The 19,093-nt window shown below is 48.1% G+C and overlaps 2 protein-coding genes and 1 non-coding gene across 6 annotated transcripts in view; 2 read left to right on the top strand and 1 right to left on the bottom strand.

Moving 5' to 3' along the window:
• Nucleotides 1–10,942, top strand: part of PPP1R8 (protein phosphatase 1 regulatory subunit 8) — a 20,082-nt gene extending 9,140 nt beyond the window's left edge. The window contains exons 3-7 of the mRNA XM_015649429.1: nucleotides 1,213–1,366; nucleotides 1,968–2,188; nucleotides 5,213–5,357; nucleotides 6,487–6,551; nucleotides 8,160–10,942. Of these exons, the coding sequence (XP_015504915.1) occupies nucleotides 1,213–1,366; nucleotides 1,968–2,188; nucleotides 5,213–5,357; nucleotides 6,487–6,551; nucleotides 8,160–8,513 (939 nt within the window). The 3' untranslated portion in view covers nucleotides 8,514–10,942. The remainder of the gene's footprint in view (nucleotides 1–1,212; nucleotides 1,367–1,967; nucleotides 2,189–5,212; nucleotides 5,358–6,486; nucleotides 6,552–8,159) is intronic.
• On the top strand, nucleotides 463–627 carry LOC117245475. Its single transcript, XR_004500194.1, has one exon.
• Nucleotides 10,943–12,181: 1,239 nt separating the features above from the next.
• On the bottom strand, nucleotides 12,182–18,947 carry SMPDL3B (sphingomyelin phosphodiesterase acid like 3B). Of its 4 annotated transcripts, XR_002002434.2 has the most exons (8): nucleotides 18,586–18,947; nucleotides 17,093–17,190; nucleotides 16,461–16,604; nucleotides 15,736–15,908; nucleotides 15,410–15,590; nucleotides 14,695–14,828; nucleotides 12,959–13,654; nucleotides 12,182–12,413 (listed from the first exon to the last, which is right to left on the bottom strand). XR_002002434.2 is itself a non-coding variant. In XM_015649525.3 (7 exons), exons 1-7 carry the CDS (start codon nucleotides 18,876–18,878, stop codon nucleotides 13,262–13,264), a joined length of 1,416 nt encoding a protein of 471 aa, XP_015505011.1. In that variant the 5' UTR covers nucleotides 18,879–18,947; the 3' UTR covers nucleotides 12,182–13,261. The 4 variants fall into 4 exon arrangements, 3 of the variants coding, with proteins under 3 accessions (XP_015505011.1, XP_033375456.1, XP_033375457.1); XM_015649525.3 differs by having other exon boundaries at nucleotides 12,182–13,654; XM_033519565.1 differs by lacking the exon at nucleotides 18,586–18,947 and adding an exon at nucleotides 17,556–18,565 and having other exon boundaries at nucleotides 12,182–13,654.
• Nucleotides 18,948–19,093: the final 146 nt, after the last annotated feature.

The following is a 19,093-nucleotide window of genomic DNA, read 5'->3' as shown; positions in this document are numbered from 1 at the left end:
TGGGCTGTGAGTGGATCTCTGGATCCCCCGTGGATCCCCATGGGCTGTGAGTGGATCTCTGTATCCCACATTAATCCCCGTGGGCTGTGAGTGGATCTCTGGATCCCCCATGGACTTCTGCATTACAGGGGGAGTTCATTTCACCACAGCCTGCAGAGGAACCTCAGCTCTGGCACCTCCTCCCCTCCTTCTCCACTCTTGGTGCTGCCATGTTGTTTTCCCTCACATGTTCTCACCTCCTCCTCTGACTGGAACAAAAACTGCTGCTCATAGGTTCCATTGCCAACAAGTTCCACTGATTTAAAGACACTCACAAGATCCCATAGCACTGAGGCAAACAGCGCTTGGATGTGATCCTTGTGTTTCCCCATTCAATACAGGTTTTGCAGGTTTGTCTTTTCTGGTAGCCAGCAGTAACCATTGGTAACCAAGGAAAACCACTGTTAAATCCTGTGAGTTACTGAGCACTTGATACTAACCGAGCCATCAGTGTCCCAGCCTCGTGCAGAGGCCTGAGGGTCACCCTGTGATTGCTGGGTCTGCAAAGTGCAACAGCAAAACAAGCCATGCAGTGTTTAAGCTCAGTGTGTGAAGGAAGACACTGGGTTATAGCTCAGAGGCACAGAACATTTTGGAAATGTTATCTCGAATTAAAGACAATAAAATATCATCTTGAATTAAAGACAATAAAATTATCTTCTCTGTTGATGATTTGTTGCGGTACATGCATGAATTTGTGTCTTTGCAAAATCTCTTAGAAGTGCTGCCCAGTCAGGGCAGCATTGGTTGTGTGTAGCAGGTGCAGATGAAAATTTACAGGATGCTTTTGGTTTCCATTGTGGGTGAAAATGAGAAATGGTTTGATTTGTCATCCATCGAGGAATGTGTTAAAATCTGTGGGAGCAGATGGCAGAGAAAATTTCCTTTAGGAGGTAGTCTAATGCTTTGAAGAGTGACTGTCCTTCCCAGACTGTCCAGTATTGGCTAAAGAAGGGAATAATTGGGACTCTCCCATATTCAGCTGTTCTGATTTTATAAAGAGCAGACTTGAGTTTATGTATTTAACAGTGCCAGACTAAACTGAAATATTGATGAGCTGTTGCTGCTTTGTTTTGAATTTGTTCTATTGATTCATGTTCTTGAATTTTTTTCAGGAAGATCCAAAAGATGCTAGGAGTCTAATATGCTTCTCTGTTTAATATTCTACCTCAGAAACTCATCATTGATGAGAAGAAATACTATCTCTTTGGGAGAAATCCTGATCTGTGTGATTTTACCATTGACCACCAGTCTTGCTCTCGGGTCCATGCTGCCTTGGTCTATCACAAACATCTCAAGAGGGTTTTCCTCATAGATCTGAACAGCAGTAAGTAGTGTGGCATTTAACCAGACAGAAGAGCTATACTTCAGAGCTTAAACATTCTGAACCTGAGACACTTTTTCCTTTTCCATTGTTGTCTGCACTGTGGGCAAATGGATATAATTTGAATTTGCATCATAGGGAAAGACAAGGGTTAGGGCAAAGGAACGTTTGCTCCAGTCAGCCTACAGCTGCCTCACTGGGCGTTTCAAACATTTCTAACTTGTAAGAGGCCAAAGGAAAAGAGGAAAGTGACTTGGCCTTCCTGTCACAATTTTAGTGAAGCCTTGTCTTCTGAGGGTCATTTCCCAAGGTCTAGAACCTGTCAGGTGGTTTTTTTGCACTGTCCAGACATAGTACATTGGGACCTGGAGGAATACAGAAAATAACAGGTGTTTGTAATTTATTTCCAGTGATTTTTTTGAGGACTTCTGGTGTGTGTTATCTCAGTTTGTGAGATGGTGGGTCTACATAGCTGATGCTTTCAGCAGTACCTCAGTGCCTTGTACCTTGGAACAATTGTTACAGTTTCTGAGATTCTCAACCTTGAACTGGAATCCCATGATCCCAAGCTCAACAGACTTATTTTGCATTTTGATGTCCTCAGCACATGGCACGTTCTTGGGTCACATCCGTTTGGAAGCTCACAAACCCCAGCAGATCCCCATTGACTCCACGGTTTCCTTTGGAGCCTCCACCCGTGCGTACACTCTGCGAGAGAAGCCGCAGACGCTGCCCTCGGCCGTGAAAGGGGACGAGAAGATGGGTGGTGAGGATGAGGAGCTGAAGGGTTTGCTGGGGCTGCCAGAGGAGGAGACAGAACTGGACGTGAGTATGATGGCACACTGCCTTGATGGCATTTCCAGCAAGGACAGCATTTCCCACTCATTTGTGTAGTCATGGAATCATTTAGGTTGGAAAAGATATTTAAGATCATCAGGTCAATAAATCTAACACTGCCAAGCTGTTACAACCCACCCCTGAAGATGAGGTTAACTCAGGTTCTTGTTAATAGATCCCTTGGGACAGATTGGAGTGAAACAATGCTGAATAACCAAAGTTTATACATATATATATTTATATCTATATATAAGATTTATTTTAGAATCATTAGGTTGCAGTGGAAGGAAGGTAGGTATCCATTTTGGTTATAATTATCTATAATAATACAGAAAAATAAAAGTATAAAAATAACACTTAAGAAAACTGTCGTGGTTTTAAAGCAGTAACTAAAAAAATTACTTATTTCTTGCTGTGAGATATAGATTAGAACAAGAGCAAAACAGGCTTAACGCTTAAAAGGAATAAAGACAGTTTATTAACAAAACTACAAGAATAAAAACACCAGAATAAACTTCCAGAATACTCTTTTATCCCCCACTACTTGACTATTCTTTTGTACATGTGACAACATAAAGACAAAAAAACCTTAGAACTTTGGTGGTTAAAACAGTCTCGATTCCTGCTACAGTCTTTTCATCAGTCTTTGTCGAGAAACAGAAGTCTCTTTCTGCTAATCTATGGAGTTTCTCACAAGAAAACTATTTTTGTTATAGTTTTCCATTTCTCTGATGTCAGCTGCCTGGAAATCTGTCATCAGAGTTTACTGTTCCCATTTCACATCACTCTGAGATGTGTATGGGCCATGAGTCTAGGGATGGCATTTTAAGGATGAGTTATGCAAAGGCAAAAGTCTTCTTCATCTGTCTCTGTGAGCTTCTCTGGAAACAGTTTTCTCATTGCCTCAAGTGGCCTCAAATCTTCGCTCAACTCTGTTCCAGCACCTCACTGTATCACAATTACTCTTTCTTTCGCTCAAAATCCACACTTTGAACACTCCATTCTTCCCAATATAATCTGTCATGAATTAAAGGAGTCTTTTTAAACTACTATTGTCCATCTCCATAGTTTTAACAGAAAGGTATTTCAGCTTGTAAAGCATCTCCTTATTGTCTCTTCCCCATTTAAAACTTAACTGTTTTCTTCACTGTTTTTGGTGGTTTTAAGATGTCTTCTTTCATGTTGATTGTCTGTCTCTCTTTCTCTCTGGGAAAAAGGAGTAATCTGTACGTTTTATCCAGGTAGTAAAAGAATTAAAGACTTAGAAAAGCTGCAGGAGTTCATGGTGTCAGGTTTCAGTCCAGCAGCAGAAACTACAAACTAAGCTAAGCTGGCCAGCTCTGTTTCCTTTCCTCCCCCTGCCCTTCGTCCTCTGTGGCCTTGTCCAGCCTGGGGTGGGGGGAAGGAGGAGGCCAAGACAGAGCCTTTTTACCTTCTCAGAAGCCAGAAACAAAAGAGGACAAGAGTGCTCTGACTTTACATCTTAAGGAGGTGTTCACAGGTTGATCCCACTTTCCAATGGTCAAAACTGCTGCCAATTCCCAGAAATGACTGATAATTGGTCAGGAGAAAAGACTCTCATCAGTCACCAGCAGTTTCAACTTCCTTAGCTCTCAAAAATATCTTAAAGGTAAAGTCACCCCATGACAAAAACATAAAACAAAAAGAAAGAAAGGATATGAGTAGAAAGATCTCACCAGCCGTGGGTCCAGCAACAAGACTTGATGTCCACTGGGTGAAGTGATGGTTGCAGTCTTGATCCATGAGGCTGAAAGAAGCCCTCAAACCAGAGTTTAATGGCTTTAGGTGGAACACCCAGGTACCTCTCCTGGGCAGGGAAGTTTTCCACTGTCTGTTGCAAATGGTGGATCTCGTGCAGTCCTCTGGTGAAAGGCCCAGAAATTATTCTGGGGGCATCTCAGGGAACTTTGGTGGTTTATGACCCTTCCAATACATGACTCTGGCTCTTACATCAGTGCAGCTGAGCCAGTTAATGCCCCATCAGAGGGAAGAAAACCTTCAGCTCTAGGTGGGAATGGGAATGTCCCAGTACCTTCCCCAGAGAGGGAGTGGTCAGAGCAAGGGATGCAGTTTTACACCTGAGCCGTTGTGTAAGGCAGGCCATTGCCCTGATAGAAAGCACTCACAGGATCTGCTTCTCATCAGTTTCTTCCCATAATCGGGTTCAAAACCCAGCCTGATGCTAAACAAGGGTTGATTTGACAGTCATCCTCTGGTGCCTACACCCTCTGTGCCTCTCTGTTCCTTCATCATGTCAGCAAAGCACCCACTGTGTTGGCAAATGGCCAATTGTTTAAGCCACTGACACATTTCAGTCTGTCACACAAAAGACCCACAAAACCCTAAACCACGTCCTCAAGTTCAATATCTAAATGTCTTTTAAATACATACAGGAATGGTCACTAAACAACTTCCCTGGCTAATGCTTCCTTAGGTTCAGGTTTTTAATTTCTTGGTTTTGAAGACAGTTTGAGGTGTCTTCTGCTGTCCAAACCATCTCATCTGCAGTGATTAACTTGCTGCTTCGCCGAATCATGGATCTAACAATCTTACTATGCCAGTGGTCATCTTACAGGGTTTGCCAGAGACTCTCCAGCTAACATTGCCTCAGTTTGGGGTGGTTTCCCACTCAGTTCCCATTGCCAGATAGCTGTGAATGCTGCCCTGTTCCCTGAGTTAGCTAGTGAGGAGGGAGAGGAATGTCTCTGGCATTCAGACTGCAGATGTAGGAAAGGACCTCTCAGAATCATCAACCAGCTCAAGCAGAGCCACCTGGAGTAGGCTGCCCAAGATTGTGCTCTAAATATCTCTGCAAAGACGCCACAGCCTCCCAGGGCAGCTCATTGCAACCCTGAACCTTTGCTTGTTCCTTGGGGTCTGAAGTGGAAACTAAACAATGTCCTGTGGTCTTCTGATGTGCACAGTCATGTGATTAAATCAGACTTCATACACTAGTTGCTTAAACTCTTTTGTTTGTAAATTTGCAATTAGAATCTGACAGAGTTTAATACAGCCCACAACAAAAGGATTTCCACACTGACCATTGAGGAAGGGAACTTGGACATCCAGAGGCCAAAGCGAAAACGGAAGAACTCCAGAGTGACGTTCAGTGATGATGATGAGATCATCAATCCAGGTAAAGAGTGAGCTTTAATCCTCAGCTGATGCCCTTCAGGACCTCCTTCCAGTATGCTTATAGGGATTCCTCATGGGTACATGTGGATAAGGAGAAAATGAATTTGGCAAGTCAGTATTTGGGATCTCCTATTTCACAAAAGCTGCTGCCACGTCTCACTGAAGTCTGTGACCTCTTTCTGTTTCTTCTGTTCTGCCTGTAAAGTACCTGCAAGCTCTGAGCAGGATGGGGATATCAAACTCAGCTTCATTGTTCAGTACTCTGTCAGATACTGGAGAAATGTCATGGGTCCAAAAGGAGGAAGGTGGTTTACAGTTTTTGCCCTCTTTAGAATCTCAGTGGGAACAGAATTTGTTTGCTTTTCACCTGTCCTTTAATGCTTTCTTTACCTATTGCCTCTGGGATGTCTCGAGCTCAGAGGGTTTTTGCTACTTCTCTGCACATCTGAACCAAGTCATCCCTAATCCTCATTCAAACTGATGCATTTGAAGATGTATCTAATTCCAAATTAGTCTTTTTTTCTCCCTTTGCTGCTCTTAGCTTATCAATCATACTTTATTTGGATAATATTCCTGTTAACAAGAGCAGCTAATTAACGAGCAGGTATTTTGAAATACACTGTGGAGGCGGTTTCTTTGGCACCCAGAGTGAGCATTTTGGTTTATAATGTGATGCAGTTCAGTGCTCAGAACATCCAAATGCAAACACCAGTCATTCTCATCACAAAAAAAAGATAATTTTTCTGGACTTTAAGAGACTGCTTCTGACTCCTGCTTCAAGGCCCCCCAAGGACTTTAGGAACCAACTGCTGTGCCTTTAGCACTTGCAGTGCCTTGTCAGCAGCAGCTTTCAGCCCAGACTGATCCCAAACTCATCCAGCTGCTCCCATTCTCCATTTGAGAGAAAACCAGGATGCCTGATGAGCCATCTGGAGACAAAGCCACTCGATATTCCTCCCTTTATTTGGTCCCACTTGTGCTTACTGGGAGCTGCTGGAGCACTGGCTTTGGGAGGAGAAGGTCTCTTCCAGATTTTTCATATCGATTCCATTACCCAACAGGTTTTGTTCTTCCCATGGTTCTGTTTTTCCCATGTGCTCACTGAAGGCTTCACTGTTGTTGCTTTGCAGAGGACGTGGACCCATCTGTGGGGCGGTTCCGGAACATGGTACAGACAGCAGTGGTCCCTGTTAAGGTACGGGGTGACTCCTGGCTTTCTCATTGGCACATTACACTGATGAACTCACTTTATGATTTATGAATTGAGAGTGCTCCCACATGGAAAGCATTTCACTGTTAAGCAGAAGTCCTGTCTGTGTTTCACAGTTCTCTTTTTTAGCAAATTTGACCATTTCCCTTCAAACCCAGCTTTAACTTTTTTCTTTAATAGCACATGGGATCAATGGTGTTGGTTTTTTTCCTCCCAAAAAGAAACACTTTCTAGAAATCTGGCACGTTAGTTCCAGGTGTCAGATAAAACTGTGGGAAATGTGGAAAATAGAAGGGAAAAAGGAGAGTTTGTTTATTTAAATACTGTGTTTGACATTTTATAACTTGGTGTACTAGAAAAAGCTAGAGAAAAGAAAGAAAAAAAAGGTTTAGGCTTTGCTCCAAGATGAGTGTGTTGCCAGTCTATTTAATTGGAATATGCAAGGAGGGAGATCTGTAGAACCTCAAATCAGCTAAGTCACTATTTAACAGCAATTTCACTTGTTGCTGGTATGGACTAAATAACATCATGTGGAGAAGGATAATATTGCATAAACCCAGACTGCAGGAGAAGATTCCAATGATCAAGAGAAAAAAACTCAAGTGATGTAGAAGTTGCAGTTTCTTTCTGTGGTGGGGGGAAGGTTTGTGTTTTAATGCTCTCAGGCACAGGGTGGGACTTGGGGTGTCATGTGCAGGGCCAGGAGCTGGACTCAGTGAGCCCTGTGGGTCTGTTCCAAGCCAGGACATTCTATTCAGTCTTTGTCCAGGACAAGCTCGAGACTGGCAGGAGTGTACAGGAGGTGAAGAGGTGCTCAGGCTTCATTGAGTTACACCTGAGTGTCAGCTTTCACACAGTCACACTCACAGACACACCACAGAGAGCTGAGCGACAGCAGAGAGCCAGGAAGGGTCTCTGGATGCAGTTCCAGTGGGGTTTATTGCAGCCACACACTGAAGGGGTCCAGGAACAAAGACAGGGAGCCATGGAGGGACCAGGGATATAAATGGGCTGGAGGGGGTGGAGCCGAGGGTCAGGGTCCAATAGGAACAGGGGAAAGTGGTGCATAGGCGGGGCCAGGGCCAGGGAGAGCCAATGGGATCACAGGGGCGGAGCTCTGCAGCAAACTGGGGCCAATGGGGACACAGGGAAGGGAGAACTTTCTAGAGAAAGGACATATAAGGTAAAAAGGGGAGGGACAGCCCCCAGGCCAGCTGGGTACATAGAACTGGGGTACAGTAATGTGGTGGGGCAAAGAACCAGGGGAAAAACCTTTTCCTTCAATATTTATGTGGGGAAAACCTTCCTTTAATGCTTTAAGTTCACACCTTAGAGGCCTCTTTCCACACCATCACTGCCTCTGGCTCCAGAGCCACCACATCCCTTCCTGCATTGTGCACCTCTAAGAGTTTATTGTGGTTTTCAAGGGAACCCAGAGGAAACCTTGTAGGACAAAGACTGGGACATGGTCTGTTAGCACTTTGCATGTGGCAGACTTAGCTGTCTCTTGGGGGAAATGGTCTTGGTGCCCAGTTTAAACATGGCGATGGTTTCACGCACTGTGAGTAATTCTTTGACTACTTCTGTCTACAGAAGAAGCGCCTGGAGAACGCGGGCTCGCTGACCACGGACGAGTCGGCGTCGCGGCGCATGCAGAGCTTCCCCTACAGCGGAGGATTGTACGGGGGGCTGCCCCCCACCCACAACGAGGCGGGGTCGCAGTCCCACAGCGTCCACGGCACCGCGCTCATCGGGGGGCTGCCCATGCCCTACCCCAACCTCGCCCCCGACGTGGACTTGACTCCAGTTGTGCCCTCCACAGTGAACATGAACCCGGCTCCAAACCCCGCTGTCTTCAACCCTGAAGCTGTGAATGAACCCAAGAAGAAGAAATATGCCAAGGAGGCCTGGCCGGGCAAGAAGCCGACCCCGTCCCTGCTGATCTGAGCCGGGCTGAGGGAGGGTAGGAGTTACCAACTCCAGAAACTTTTCATGTGCGGTATCGTCTTTTTAAAATTTCGGTGTCCTAACAGATGTAATACCAAGAATGGAGGAGTGAAATATCCTTTAAAGATCTGTCTTCAAATGTTTTTATATGTCTGTTAAAAAAAAAATACAGTTCCCATGTCCTTTTGAACCAAAACCCCTACAGCCTTTTCTTAGCCACCACTGTCCCGGAGGTCTTTATGCTGAGTTTGGATCCGTAAGTGGAGGGGCAGTGACACAATTTAATTATCACTTATGGCATGACCCTGCAGGTCCGTGTATTTCAGTGTTGAGCTCTTTGTGGTGGCACTGTTCCTGTTGGACATGCTCACAGCAGGCAGCTCTGTCAAGAGGAAATGTTTGTGGGGCCAAGTCTTGCAGAATCCCATTGGAAGGAGTTGTAAAACTTGCAGAATATAGGTCAGCTTTTATTTTTTATATTTTCAAAACTCCACTAATGTAGGACATTCTCTTTTTTTTATTATTATTTTTAGTTTGGCTACAGCTTCTTTTAATTTCCTCATAAAACACTAGATCATCCCACGAGTCATGAGTTGAGATGGATGAGCAACAGGTGGGTTCCTTAGCTTTGTTCCAGTGCTGCAGAATGGGGTTTGTGGGATGGATACAGGCTGCAAACCGTTGGAGCATCCGAGGATCAGGCACTGTGTGGTGACTCCCCTGGATAACTCAGGGTGTAACACAGTGGAGTTTCTTTTAGACTTGGTGGCCCATATAACTTAAATAGTTTCATTTTTATTCGCAAATGGAACTTTAAAGTTTAGATTGTATGAGATTCAACAAGACAGAGAGCTGGAAGGACTGGCATGTTCCACACACACAAATATTTTGGCTGCTGGGAACTGCAGGTGAGAATTGAGTGCTGCAGAGCGCCAGAATAGAAATTCTCAGTGGACTTGGGTTGTTGCTCAAGCCCTTTAATTCCTTAGGTCTAAATTTGAAAGTGATTCACATACTCAGACATATTGTGGCTGTACTTTACACAAGATAAGGCCAGAGCTCTATTATTGTGTTTACTCTGGATTTTTGTACACACTCTAAAGCAGTTCAGCCACAAGTCACATTCCTTTAGTGTTTGGGGGATCCAGGAAATGTGCACCAAAATGAGAGCATGTACCTGGCTGTTCACTGTGTGCAGGACTGCAGCTACTTGGGGAACTACTGCCAGGTTGCTGGATCAGGGCTGTGTTCCAGTGAGCTGGGATGGTGCAGGTTCAGGGCTGTGTTCCAGTGAACTGGGATGGTGCAGGATCAGGGCTGTGTTCCAGTGAACTGGGATGGTGCAGGATCAGGGCTGTGCTCCAGTGAGCTGGGATGGTGCAGGTTCAGGGCTGTGCTCCACTGAGCTGGGATGGTGCAGGATCAGGGCTGTGCTCCAGTGAGCTGGGATGGTGCAGGATCAGGGCTGTGCTCCAGTGAGCTGGGATGGTGCAGGATCAGGACTGTGTTCCAGTGAGCTGTGATGATGGATGGTGCAGGATCAGGGCTGTGTTCCAGTGAGCTGGGATGGTGCAGGATCAGGGCTGTGTTCCACTGAGCTGGGATGGTGCAGGATCAGGGCTGTGTTCCAGTGAGCTGGGATGTTGGATGGTGCAGGATCAGGGCTGTGTTCCACTGAGCTGGGATTCTGGATGCACCTGACCCATTTTCAGACAGATGCCCCAAAATCTCTGTGAGTTCTGTTCTGCAGTGATTGCTTCTATCATGTCCCTGAGGTGCCAGCAGGCAGCCTGTTCTCTTCCCTCCCCACACCATCACATCCAGCTCAGACTATTCCATGTGTGGATTTAGCACCTGCTCCATGATCCAGCTGCACTGCTCTGTGTTTAAGTTGCCATTGATGATTCAGCCATTGGGCATTTGTTCTGCTTCCCAGTGCTCCCACAATGACTCAAAATCTTCCTCTCTTTAGTCTGGCCTATAGGATTTTCATTTCCCAGCCTGTTGCTTTCTGAAGGCAACTCTTTAGGGTAAGACTAGTCAGGACAAACAAAAGTTGAGCAGGTTTCCTTATTTTCCTTTCTGTTTTGGGGGTTTTTTTTGTTTTATTTTGGGGGGAAGAGGGTTGGGTTTGGGGTTTTTGGGGATTTTTTTTTTTTGCAAGTGGCTCTTTGCAAGATTTTTCTTGACAAGGGAAACTTCACTGCTCGTTGTTTTTTAAAGCTCTTCTCCTCCCAGACTCTGAACCAGCTCTTATTATTTCAGAGCTTAGGGGCCACAGCTGGCCAGGAGGGGACAGGAACATCAAGGGGCTTTGTACAGACATTTGTACACTTGTGTAATATGTAATAGGCCTTTTCACACTTCTGTTGAGCTTTTTACCTGTAACCTTTACTATGTTGTAAATTAAATGCAGTTTTTGCCAGGTTGGAGAGTGTAGTGTGTTTGTTCCAGTCTGCACTGGTACAGCTGCCCATTGTGCTGTGGCTCAGGGGAGGATCCTGCTGTGGCAAAGTGCCCTGCTCCCTGCAGGCCTTGTCCTTGGGCTGCAGCTCCTAAAGCTGCCCCAGCTGCTCTGCTTGTCACCTGCTCTGCTGCCTCGTGCTGCACTTTGGTACACGAGCAACACTTAACAGTGGATTTTGAACAGTGGTTGCTTTTGTTTTCCAAGTCGAGTTTTATCTGGTTCTGGCCTAATTCTCTTCGTAAGCTGTACCCAGAGCCCAGTTCTGCTGCTCTCATTGCTCAGCCTGCTCCTCCTTGTGCAGGCTGAGGGCACCATGCCCTGGCACTGGATCTGAGAGCCCTGAATGGCAAACAGCAAACTAGACACAGGTAACCACAGGGCCTGCAGTGTAGGGTTGAGAGGAACTCCCCAGCTTTGCTGAGTTCAGTAATATTTAGGGCACACATAATTTTTTCCCAGTGCAGCAGCAGCTGGGGCAGGTGCACTTGCATTGCAGTGTTGACAGAAGGGTGAAGTTCACAGCTCATGTGCCAGCTGCTCACCCACTACAGGCAGAAATAGCTGGAAGAGGTGAAGGTGTTCCCTCTGGGGTCTGACACTCAGCCTGGGTGTGTTCATCTGTATTAAATGGAGGATTGAAAGGGAGGAAACGTATAATAATCTGAAGCTCTCTGCACTGGTAATGCAGAGATGGGAACCAAGTGGAGACTAGTTTGCAGCTGAATCAATGAACTAAAGAAATTGGTAGTAGTGTCCAGGAACATTTGGCCTTGCAGAACGTCTGAGTTACCACTGTAACCCCTCCTCCCTGGTTTGGAAATACATAAATAAATAAAGGGTGCAGCATCCAGCCCAAGAGCTTGATGTGAGGTACCCCATGGACAGTGAGGTACCAACACATCAGCCCCTGTGCCAGCAGGCCTGGGACAGGACTTGGGGTGGAGATGAGATCTCCTGGGGCTCTTCAGGAGAGCAGGAATAGCTTCCAGTGCGGAGTAGGTGAGTGGCCAGGTGAAGTGTGTACTTATGGAATTACACCAAGGGTTTTGAAACCTCAGTGGCACCAGGAGAGGCCCCCAGGACTGCAAGACATAGCTTGGGACAAGCCAAGGACCTGGGGCTGTGCAGTGGCTGATGCTGGGCTCAGATGTCAGTTGCTGTTTACAATGTGTTTTTTCAAAAAAAGGCAAATACAATCAGATCATCTGAAATTTTTTACTCTCAAAAGTCTCAATCAGTGGTAGATAAAGGGGGAGCAATGTTTCTGTACAGGTCTTCACACATAGGAGCTGTGTGGTGGCTCTGGGCTTTACCTGCTGGGTGTGGGAGAGGGAGTACTGGAGGGAGTGTGAAGTAAGAGCCTGGAGTAAGGATCAACACCTTCAGGTTTGGGTTGCAGTTGTTAAATAACCCTTCCCCAAAGGTCCTGGAACCTGTAAAGCAGTAAGAGGTATTTAACATTCCAACATCACAGAACAGAGCTTCCTCCCTTCCATCCCCCCATCAGGGCCCCAGGAGAGCCCAGAGCCACTTTCACACACAGAGCACTGATCCTGCTCCCCCTCCACCCACACCTGGAGTCCAATACCAGCACTGCACTGGCTCCCTCCAGGGCCTCAGCACAGCTGGCAAACCCAAGGTTGTAAATCACCACCTCAGATCTCACTGCTGCCAAGCCCAGCTGAGGGAGGGAACACAGTGGAGCTGAGTGAAGAGAGCACAGAAGAGAGTGGAGAGTTATTTATGCTCAACAGTAAGGCACAAATAATCATCTGTGCTTCATCTTCAGCACTGAAACACCAAAGTTTGCAGAAGTCCAGACACTGCCACCCCACCTTGCTTTGCTCATAAGCCACAGGCTGCTGTGGAGCAAAACCACCACAACACCACTTCCTCTGTGCAAACTTGGAAAAGTGTGTGCCAACATGAGGAATGCTGGCAACAGCCTCTGGAACATGTGGCAGCTCCCTACCCTCACCCCTTGCCAGTTCATGTCCATAGGGAGGCCTGGTCTTCATCTGATTTGTGAGGCTGCCCCAGCAGTCCCAGCAGAGGGGAGACACTCCTTGTTGCAGTCACTTTGGCACAGCAAGGCTCTCAAAAACATTGCTCTTCATACATCAAGCTTGTCTAGAAAAATTCAAATCAGCATCACAGGGCTTTTAGTAAACACTGACAGTTTTGTCCTGGTTTCCAAGCAAGTTCTCAATGCCAAAATCACCAATTCATGTGCAGTGTAGTGTGATCTCATGCCCTCCTCCTTTTCTCCTGCTCTTGGCCATCACAGCACTCGCTGAGGACTGAGAAATCCTAAGAACACGCAGAAAACCAAAAGCCAAACACTGCTGGCAGCAAGGGCAGAGCTGTTGGTTTTCACACACTCATCATACTTTATAAAATCAACTTCCCTGATGGCACACACGTGATCCACACGGCATTCCTGCTTGCACGGCTCTAGGTCATATCTGGCAGAGTTAAAGTCATAGTACAGCTGCAAATAGTGTGGATCCCTCGAGATCCTCTCCAGCACCTTCTGCATGGAGCTTGCAGAGCCATCAGGGACCTGGAAGGCTTCTGTCAGCCTGTACTCTTCTTCCCACACTGGGAACTCTTCCTCCCGTGGCAAGGCCATCATGTTGGCACGAGTAAGGTTCAAGTAGTAAGTCACCATATCCTGAGGGAGAGAAGAACAGAACTGGGGAGACACCAGGACAAGATTAACCCTGGAGTGAGACACTGGGCTGGACTTGGCCCCCCCACCCCAGGGCCCAGCCGCCCTTGATGGGGCTTCCTACTGAGATGGGCACCTGGGGACACCTCCGGTGAGGCACTCCAAAAACCACCCCAAACAGAGTCTGTTCTCCTAAAGGGTGAAGGGGTGGCTTTGTTCTGCTTGACTTTGACCTCCAAACATCAGAAGCATTGAGCCTGGACTGCTTCAGACATCAGTCAGTTACTATCAACACCGTCCAGCAGCACAAGCAAGGGCTGCAGGAGCGTTACTGAGCAAAGTTATCTTCTCAATTGTGAACAAACTGAAGACTCAAGTTTTTCACAGCTTCTGTTCTCAGTCTCTTGCCCTTTCTCTCTCTGCTTCACTGGCTCCCCAGGTTCCACAGCATATTTTAGCACTCACTTCTATGTTATCAATATGTAAGCTGAGCAACTACAGAGAATTTCATCCACTACAAAGCAGGGCTTAAGCACCAGTCCTCCACCTAAGCACCCATCCTTGGCAAACAAGAGATGGGAAACAGAAGTTACCCCTGCAATTCACCTCAATTCAGATCCACTTTTTGCCTTACTTTAGCAAGTAGAGGGACACAAATAATTTTTCAGATGGTTTAAAGGTCTTGGAGGGGGTCTGACAAGTCTGTTATTACTCAAAGAGTAATTCTGTGATCCTTATCTCGGGAGAAAAGCAAGTGTCAAAGGAAATTTGCTAAGGACATGAAAAACACCACAAAAACTCTAACCCTGCCCAAGGGAATTCATCCCAGCAGGATGGGAAGCTGCCAGGGCCATGCTTCAATTCACTGACGCTCTGACTAAATCTTTGTGCCTGACACGAGGCTGAAATATCCTGGGTCAGTGCCCTTCCCTACAGTCACTCAGCTTCTGTGGACTGAGAAATCCTGAAAAGCCTGTTCTTACTACAGAGAAGAATTAAAGTTGCTCCAGAGCTGCAGTGTGGTACACACAGGGATCCCCTACCAAGACCTGAAGGGTGTCCTGATCATAGTGGACCACCCGAATCGCAGGGTTGTTGGCTCCATTGCTCACTCCAGGTAATGTTGTTTTCCAGGGACTCACTCCAGGGGCCAGGAACATGACATTGATTGGAGTACCTTCACAGAAATGCAAAGCAAACTGTGACTACATACCATGGCTTGTCCCACACCCTGTCCCCATCACCATGAGCACCTGGAGCAGATCGTGCTGCCAACAGCACCTTTGTCACCAGCTCCTGGTGCCACCAGACACGCAAAGATGATTTTTGGAACAATACTGGGGACTGAGCACAGGGCTGCTGCAGCCAGGAACGGGCTCTCCAGTGCTGGCAAAGGCTCTTGCAGTGAGGGTTGCCAGGGAACCACACTCAGCAAAGGTGTTCACCCAGAGCACCCCACACGCACAGATTCAGCACTGCTCCCTCAGCAATGCCCAAACCCTTCAAGTGGGAACAGGCAAGAAGCTGCCAGGCATTGAGGGGAAACAACATATGAAAGTGAATAGGAAGGAGGGCAGGAGCTACAGACTGGGGGTAGAGATGAGAACCACTGCTGCCTCTTGTTGCCCAAAGCATTTCAGAAGCTTTTGCTGGCTTCTCAGCTGCTTTCAGCCAACAGCCACTAAAAATTCCCATGGACAGTGACTCTGGGAGCTGCCAGAGCTGTCACACAAGTGCTTGGGTGACCAGAACAGGTACCTGTGTCGCTGTAGAACATGCGAAAGCTGTCAGTGTGGTGGTGCCCAAAGAACTGGGCAGCGATCACCCTGTGGTGCTTCTGCACAATTCCCAGGTAGCGCTCGTTAAAGCCCTTCCGGAACCAGGGCTTGCCCCGTTTCTTCTCGAAGAAGCCAGGAGGGACGTGCCCCACAATGTAGACCTACAGAAGCAAGAGCTGCCCTGAGCACAGAGCCCACACTACCCATGGAGCAGCAGCCAGCTGCAGCTGCATCCAGAGGGAGCAGAGCAGGAAAAGCTTCTGGGCTGGGGAGAAGCCCAGGTTGTTTATTCAGTCCTTTTAATACCATTTCATTTGCTCTAGAGGCATTGGTCAGGGTTTCTTCCAGCCACTGGAACTGCCCCCCAGGATCCTCCTCACCAGCTGTCTCATCATTCTGGTCATAGTACAGGTTGGTGTTGAGGACAACCATCCGTCCCCTCATCCCTGGGCCAGGCAGCTTTTCGCTGTAGAAAGCTCCTTAAAAATGCAACCAACAGAGAAAGAGCTGGAGGTCTGATCACACTGGTGGCTGTGATCCCAGATCCCTTTGTTTCCACCTCTCTCTGTTCTCCTTAACAATAGCCACAGCAGGGTCACTGCCTGGAACAGTGCTCTGACCACTCCAGGATGTGGAGTGACTCTTCCCTGTGTGTCTCTTGTCATTCTCATGCCTCTCCCAGTGAAGGGAGATCTAAATGGGTAAGATGAGCAGCACCAGGAGCTGGGCAGCTCTGGAGAGCCCCAGCACTGCCTGCACCAGCTGCTACCATTAAAGGTATTTTTCCTTCCTCTGCAGGTCACCACTCTGCATTCTTGCCAGTAACTTGACAATGGCAAGAGAAACTAAAGTATAAAATAATTTATCATCTTCTTGCAGAACTCCAAGACAGAAATCAGCATTAAATTGAACCCTACCTCTGCAAATCCTTTATTGCTCTGAGCATAGAAGCAAGGAAAATGGTTCATAGTATTCTCCTACCACTCCTCATATCCCCAGCATGCTCTAAACATGAGCCAGTGGTGCCAGACCTGTTCTAAAAAGAGGAAGGGAGGCATCACTCAGCCAGGGCCGCCACAGTTCCGCTGTCTGGTTGTAGATCCTGTGCTTCTTCCCAGGAAATTGATTCTTGGGGTGGAAGTCATGATTGCCCATTGCTGCATAGACCTTGGTACCTGGAGACAAAACCAAGGAAGTGCAGGGGAGGTCAGTGCTGCAGAGCTCCTCCAGGCTCCCCGAGGCACTCCCAGCCTTGGGAAGAGAGCTCTGCCAAGCCAGTCACCCTCTGCCCCCAGGGGCACCACACGGCTCTGACCCGCCCTGGGGACAAGGCACCCACAGCCAAGGGACTGAACTGTCACCAGCAGTAATGCTCCTTGCCCCCTGCTGACACAGGTTATGTCTGAGGGTACCTTGCAGCCTTTTCTGCCTTCAGTACTAATGACAGAAACCTTTCTTTTCCTCTCTCCTGAGTGAGCTTACCTGAAACATGAGTATGCATCAATGCTGTATGGCACAGCAGAATTGAGGCCACCAAACAAGTCCCAATGACCACAGCCCTTCTGTGCTTTTCCCTGTTCCAATTTTGTCATTTCTCCATCCTGGTTAACCCTTCCCATGAATCTCTATGCCACACTCCCTTTCTCACCCCCTCAAATCCTACCTGGAAATGTCTTCTTTATCAGAGAAGTCAGATTTGCTATTATGTACAGAACCTTTTCTTCTCCAAGTTGCTCATTGGGGACATGGGGAGTGTCATCTCTAGAAAAAGAGAAGCAGCACAATCACTGTCTGGGACTAACAGGGCCTGTGCTTGCAGCAGTGAGCAAAGCAGAGAAACTTTCCAACTCCTCTCTGTGCCTCCTAGAAGAGAAAGTTTAAGCTTTTGGGTGCAGAAGTCAGTGCTATGTTGACTGGCCAAGACACTGAGGCAGTTTCAAGAAATTCCTCACAGGGAAAATGAGCTCCACTCCAAACTTCCCGGTCCAGGAGTGTTCAGACAAAACTATCAGGGATGCACAAGGTGGGATTGTTGGTGTGTCTGTGCAGGGCCAGGAGTTGGAATCCATGATCCCTGTGGGTCCCTTCCAGCTGAGGATATTCTGTGATTCCACAATTCACTTTACCTTAAAACTCCAATGCTCAAGAGTGTGAAGGGAAAGCTCCCTCTGCACAGGGAGTGTCACAGGCACTAAAGCTACCTGGAAATACTGCGAGGATCAGCACTTGGCAATCTGAGGGCATCTGATCTGCAATAATGAAGCAGAGCTGTTATCACCATGAAACAAGGGAATGCCTCCAGTAAGGCAGCAATCTAGGGCTGCTCCCTGTCTGTGTTTGCATTAACATGCTTACAGTATTTGTAGAGGATGCTGGGCAGTCCACAAGCCCACTGGAGAGAGAGAGAGAAGAGCATTCAAAATCATGTCAAAGAATTGGGGAAAACTGCTTGAAAGAAAATACTCAACATAAGGTCACAAGAACAAATAACTACATCTAAGCAGGAACAGAAAACTAACTACATCTAAGCAGGGGCAGAAAATGAAAACACAGGACAGGTAACAGCCCTGCAAACTGGACCTGGAGTTTACAGCAAGCTGAGGCTGCACCATCAGAAGAAAGACAATATACACAATCACCATGCAAAATAAAAGTTTTACTGCCTATAAGTGCTGTTGAGGCCTCCCATAGGAGACCCACGCCTGGAAACCATACCAGGGGAGAACATCCTCCACTGGGGAGGTTCCTCTGACTCTTAAAGCAAAACCTGTCTCCCTGGCACCTCATCAGAGCCAGAAGAAATGCTGCAGGCTGCTTGACACTGCTGTGACTGGCAGTGCCGGATGCAGGGACACACAGCTCCTTCCCCTGGGCATTGCTGGTACTCGGAGTCACTGTGGAATCAGACACGGCGAGACAGAATGCACAAAGGACAGACAGTGAGTAGTGATCCTTTTGTCACCTCACTGCCAGGAGCTTCTTGCCAGTGTCGAGAGCCCTCGCTGGGGTTGTGCTTTCCTCCAAATCCCTGTTTTACATTACGAGGCACATTTTCCCTTCTCCTTTTCAAAGCGGGGACGGTAGAAAGAGCCCTGACACCCCACGAGCTCCGTCCGGGCTCCCCTGCCCCTCTCCCGCCCGGCCCTGGTGTCTCACCCGGTCCAGAGCACGAAGTCCGGCGCGGCCAGGCGGTCCCGCATGGCCCGGGCAGCCGAGCCCAGCAGGCTCCAGGGCGCATCGCACAGGTAACTGCCCCACGGCCCGGCGGGCCCGGCCCGACCCCCGCCCGACGGGCACGGCCGTCCCGCTGCCGCCGCCGCCTCGTACCCGGGGTCCCAGTGCAGGTCCGTGAGGTGCCAGAACCTCCCGGAGGCGCCGCCCGCACCGGGCAGAGTCACGGCCAGCACGCACAGCAAGAGCAGCACCAGGAGCTGGCCCAAGGGCTGCATGGCAGACAGCTCTACCAACCACTGCCTTCACCCTGCGCTCAGCCCTCACCTGTGCCCGGTACCGCCCCTCGGTACCGCCCCCGGTACCGCCCCTCGGTACCGCCCCCGGTACCGCCCCCGGTACCGCCCCCTCATGCTGGCCTCGCCGGGCAGCGCCAGCTATCAAGATGGCGGCGGCGGCTTCGCGGCGGCATCTTCCCATTGGAAGGAGCGGG

This window comes from Parus major, chromosome 23 (assembly GCF_001522545.3).
Source record: "Parus major isolate Abel chromosome 23, Parus_major1.1, whole genome shotgun sequence".
NCBI classification, from domain to species: Eukaryota; Metazoa; Chordata; class Aves; order Passeriformes; family Paridae; genus Parus; species Parus major.
The sequence above is the reverse complement of the archived record's forward strand: the minus strand, read 5'-3'. Positions and strand labels throughout refer to the sequence as shown.

Coding starts and splice junctions, on each gene's coding strand:
- SMPDL3B (XM_015649525.3), bottom strand. CDS start 18,878: ATGCAGCCCTTGGGCCAGCTCCTGGTGCTGCTCTTGCTGTGCGTGCTG. Junction 15,909..16,460: donor CCTTCCTCTTTTTAGAACAG/GTCTGGCACCAC, acceptor TGCATTTTTAAG/GAGCTTTCTACAGCGAAAAG. Junction 13,655..14,694: donor AGGACACCCTTCAGGTCTTG/GTAGGGGATCCC, acceptor TCTCTCCCTCAG/GATATGGTGACTTACTACTT.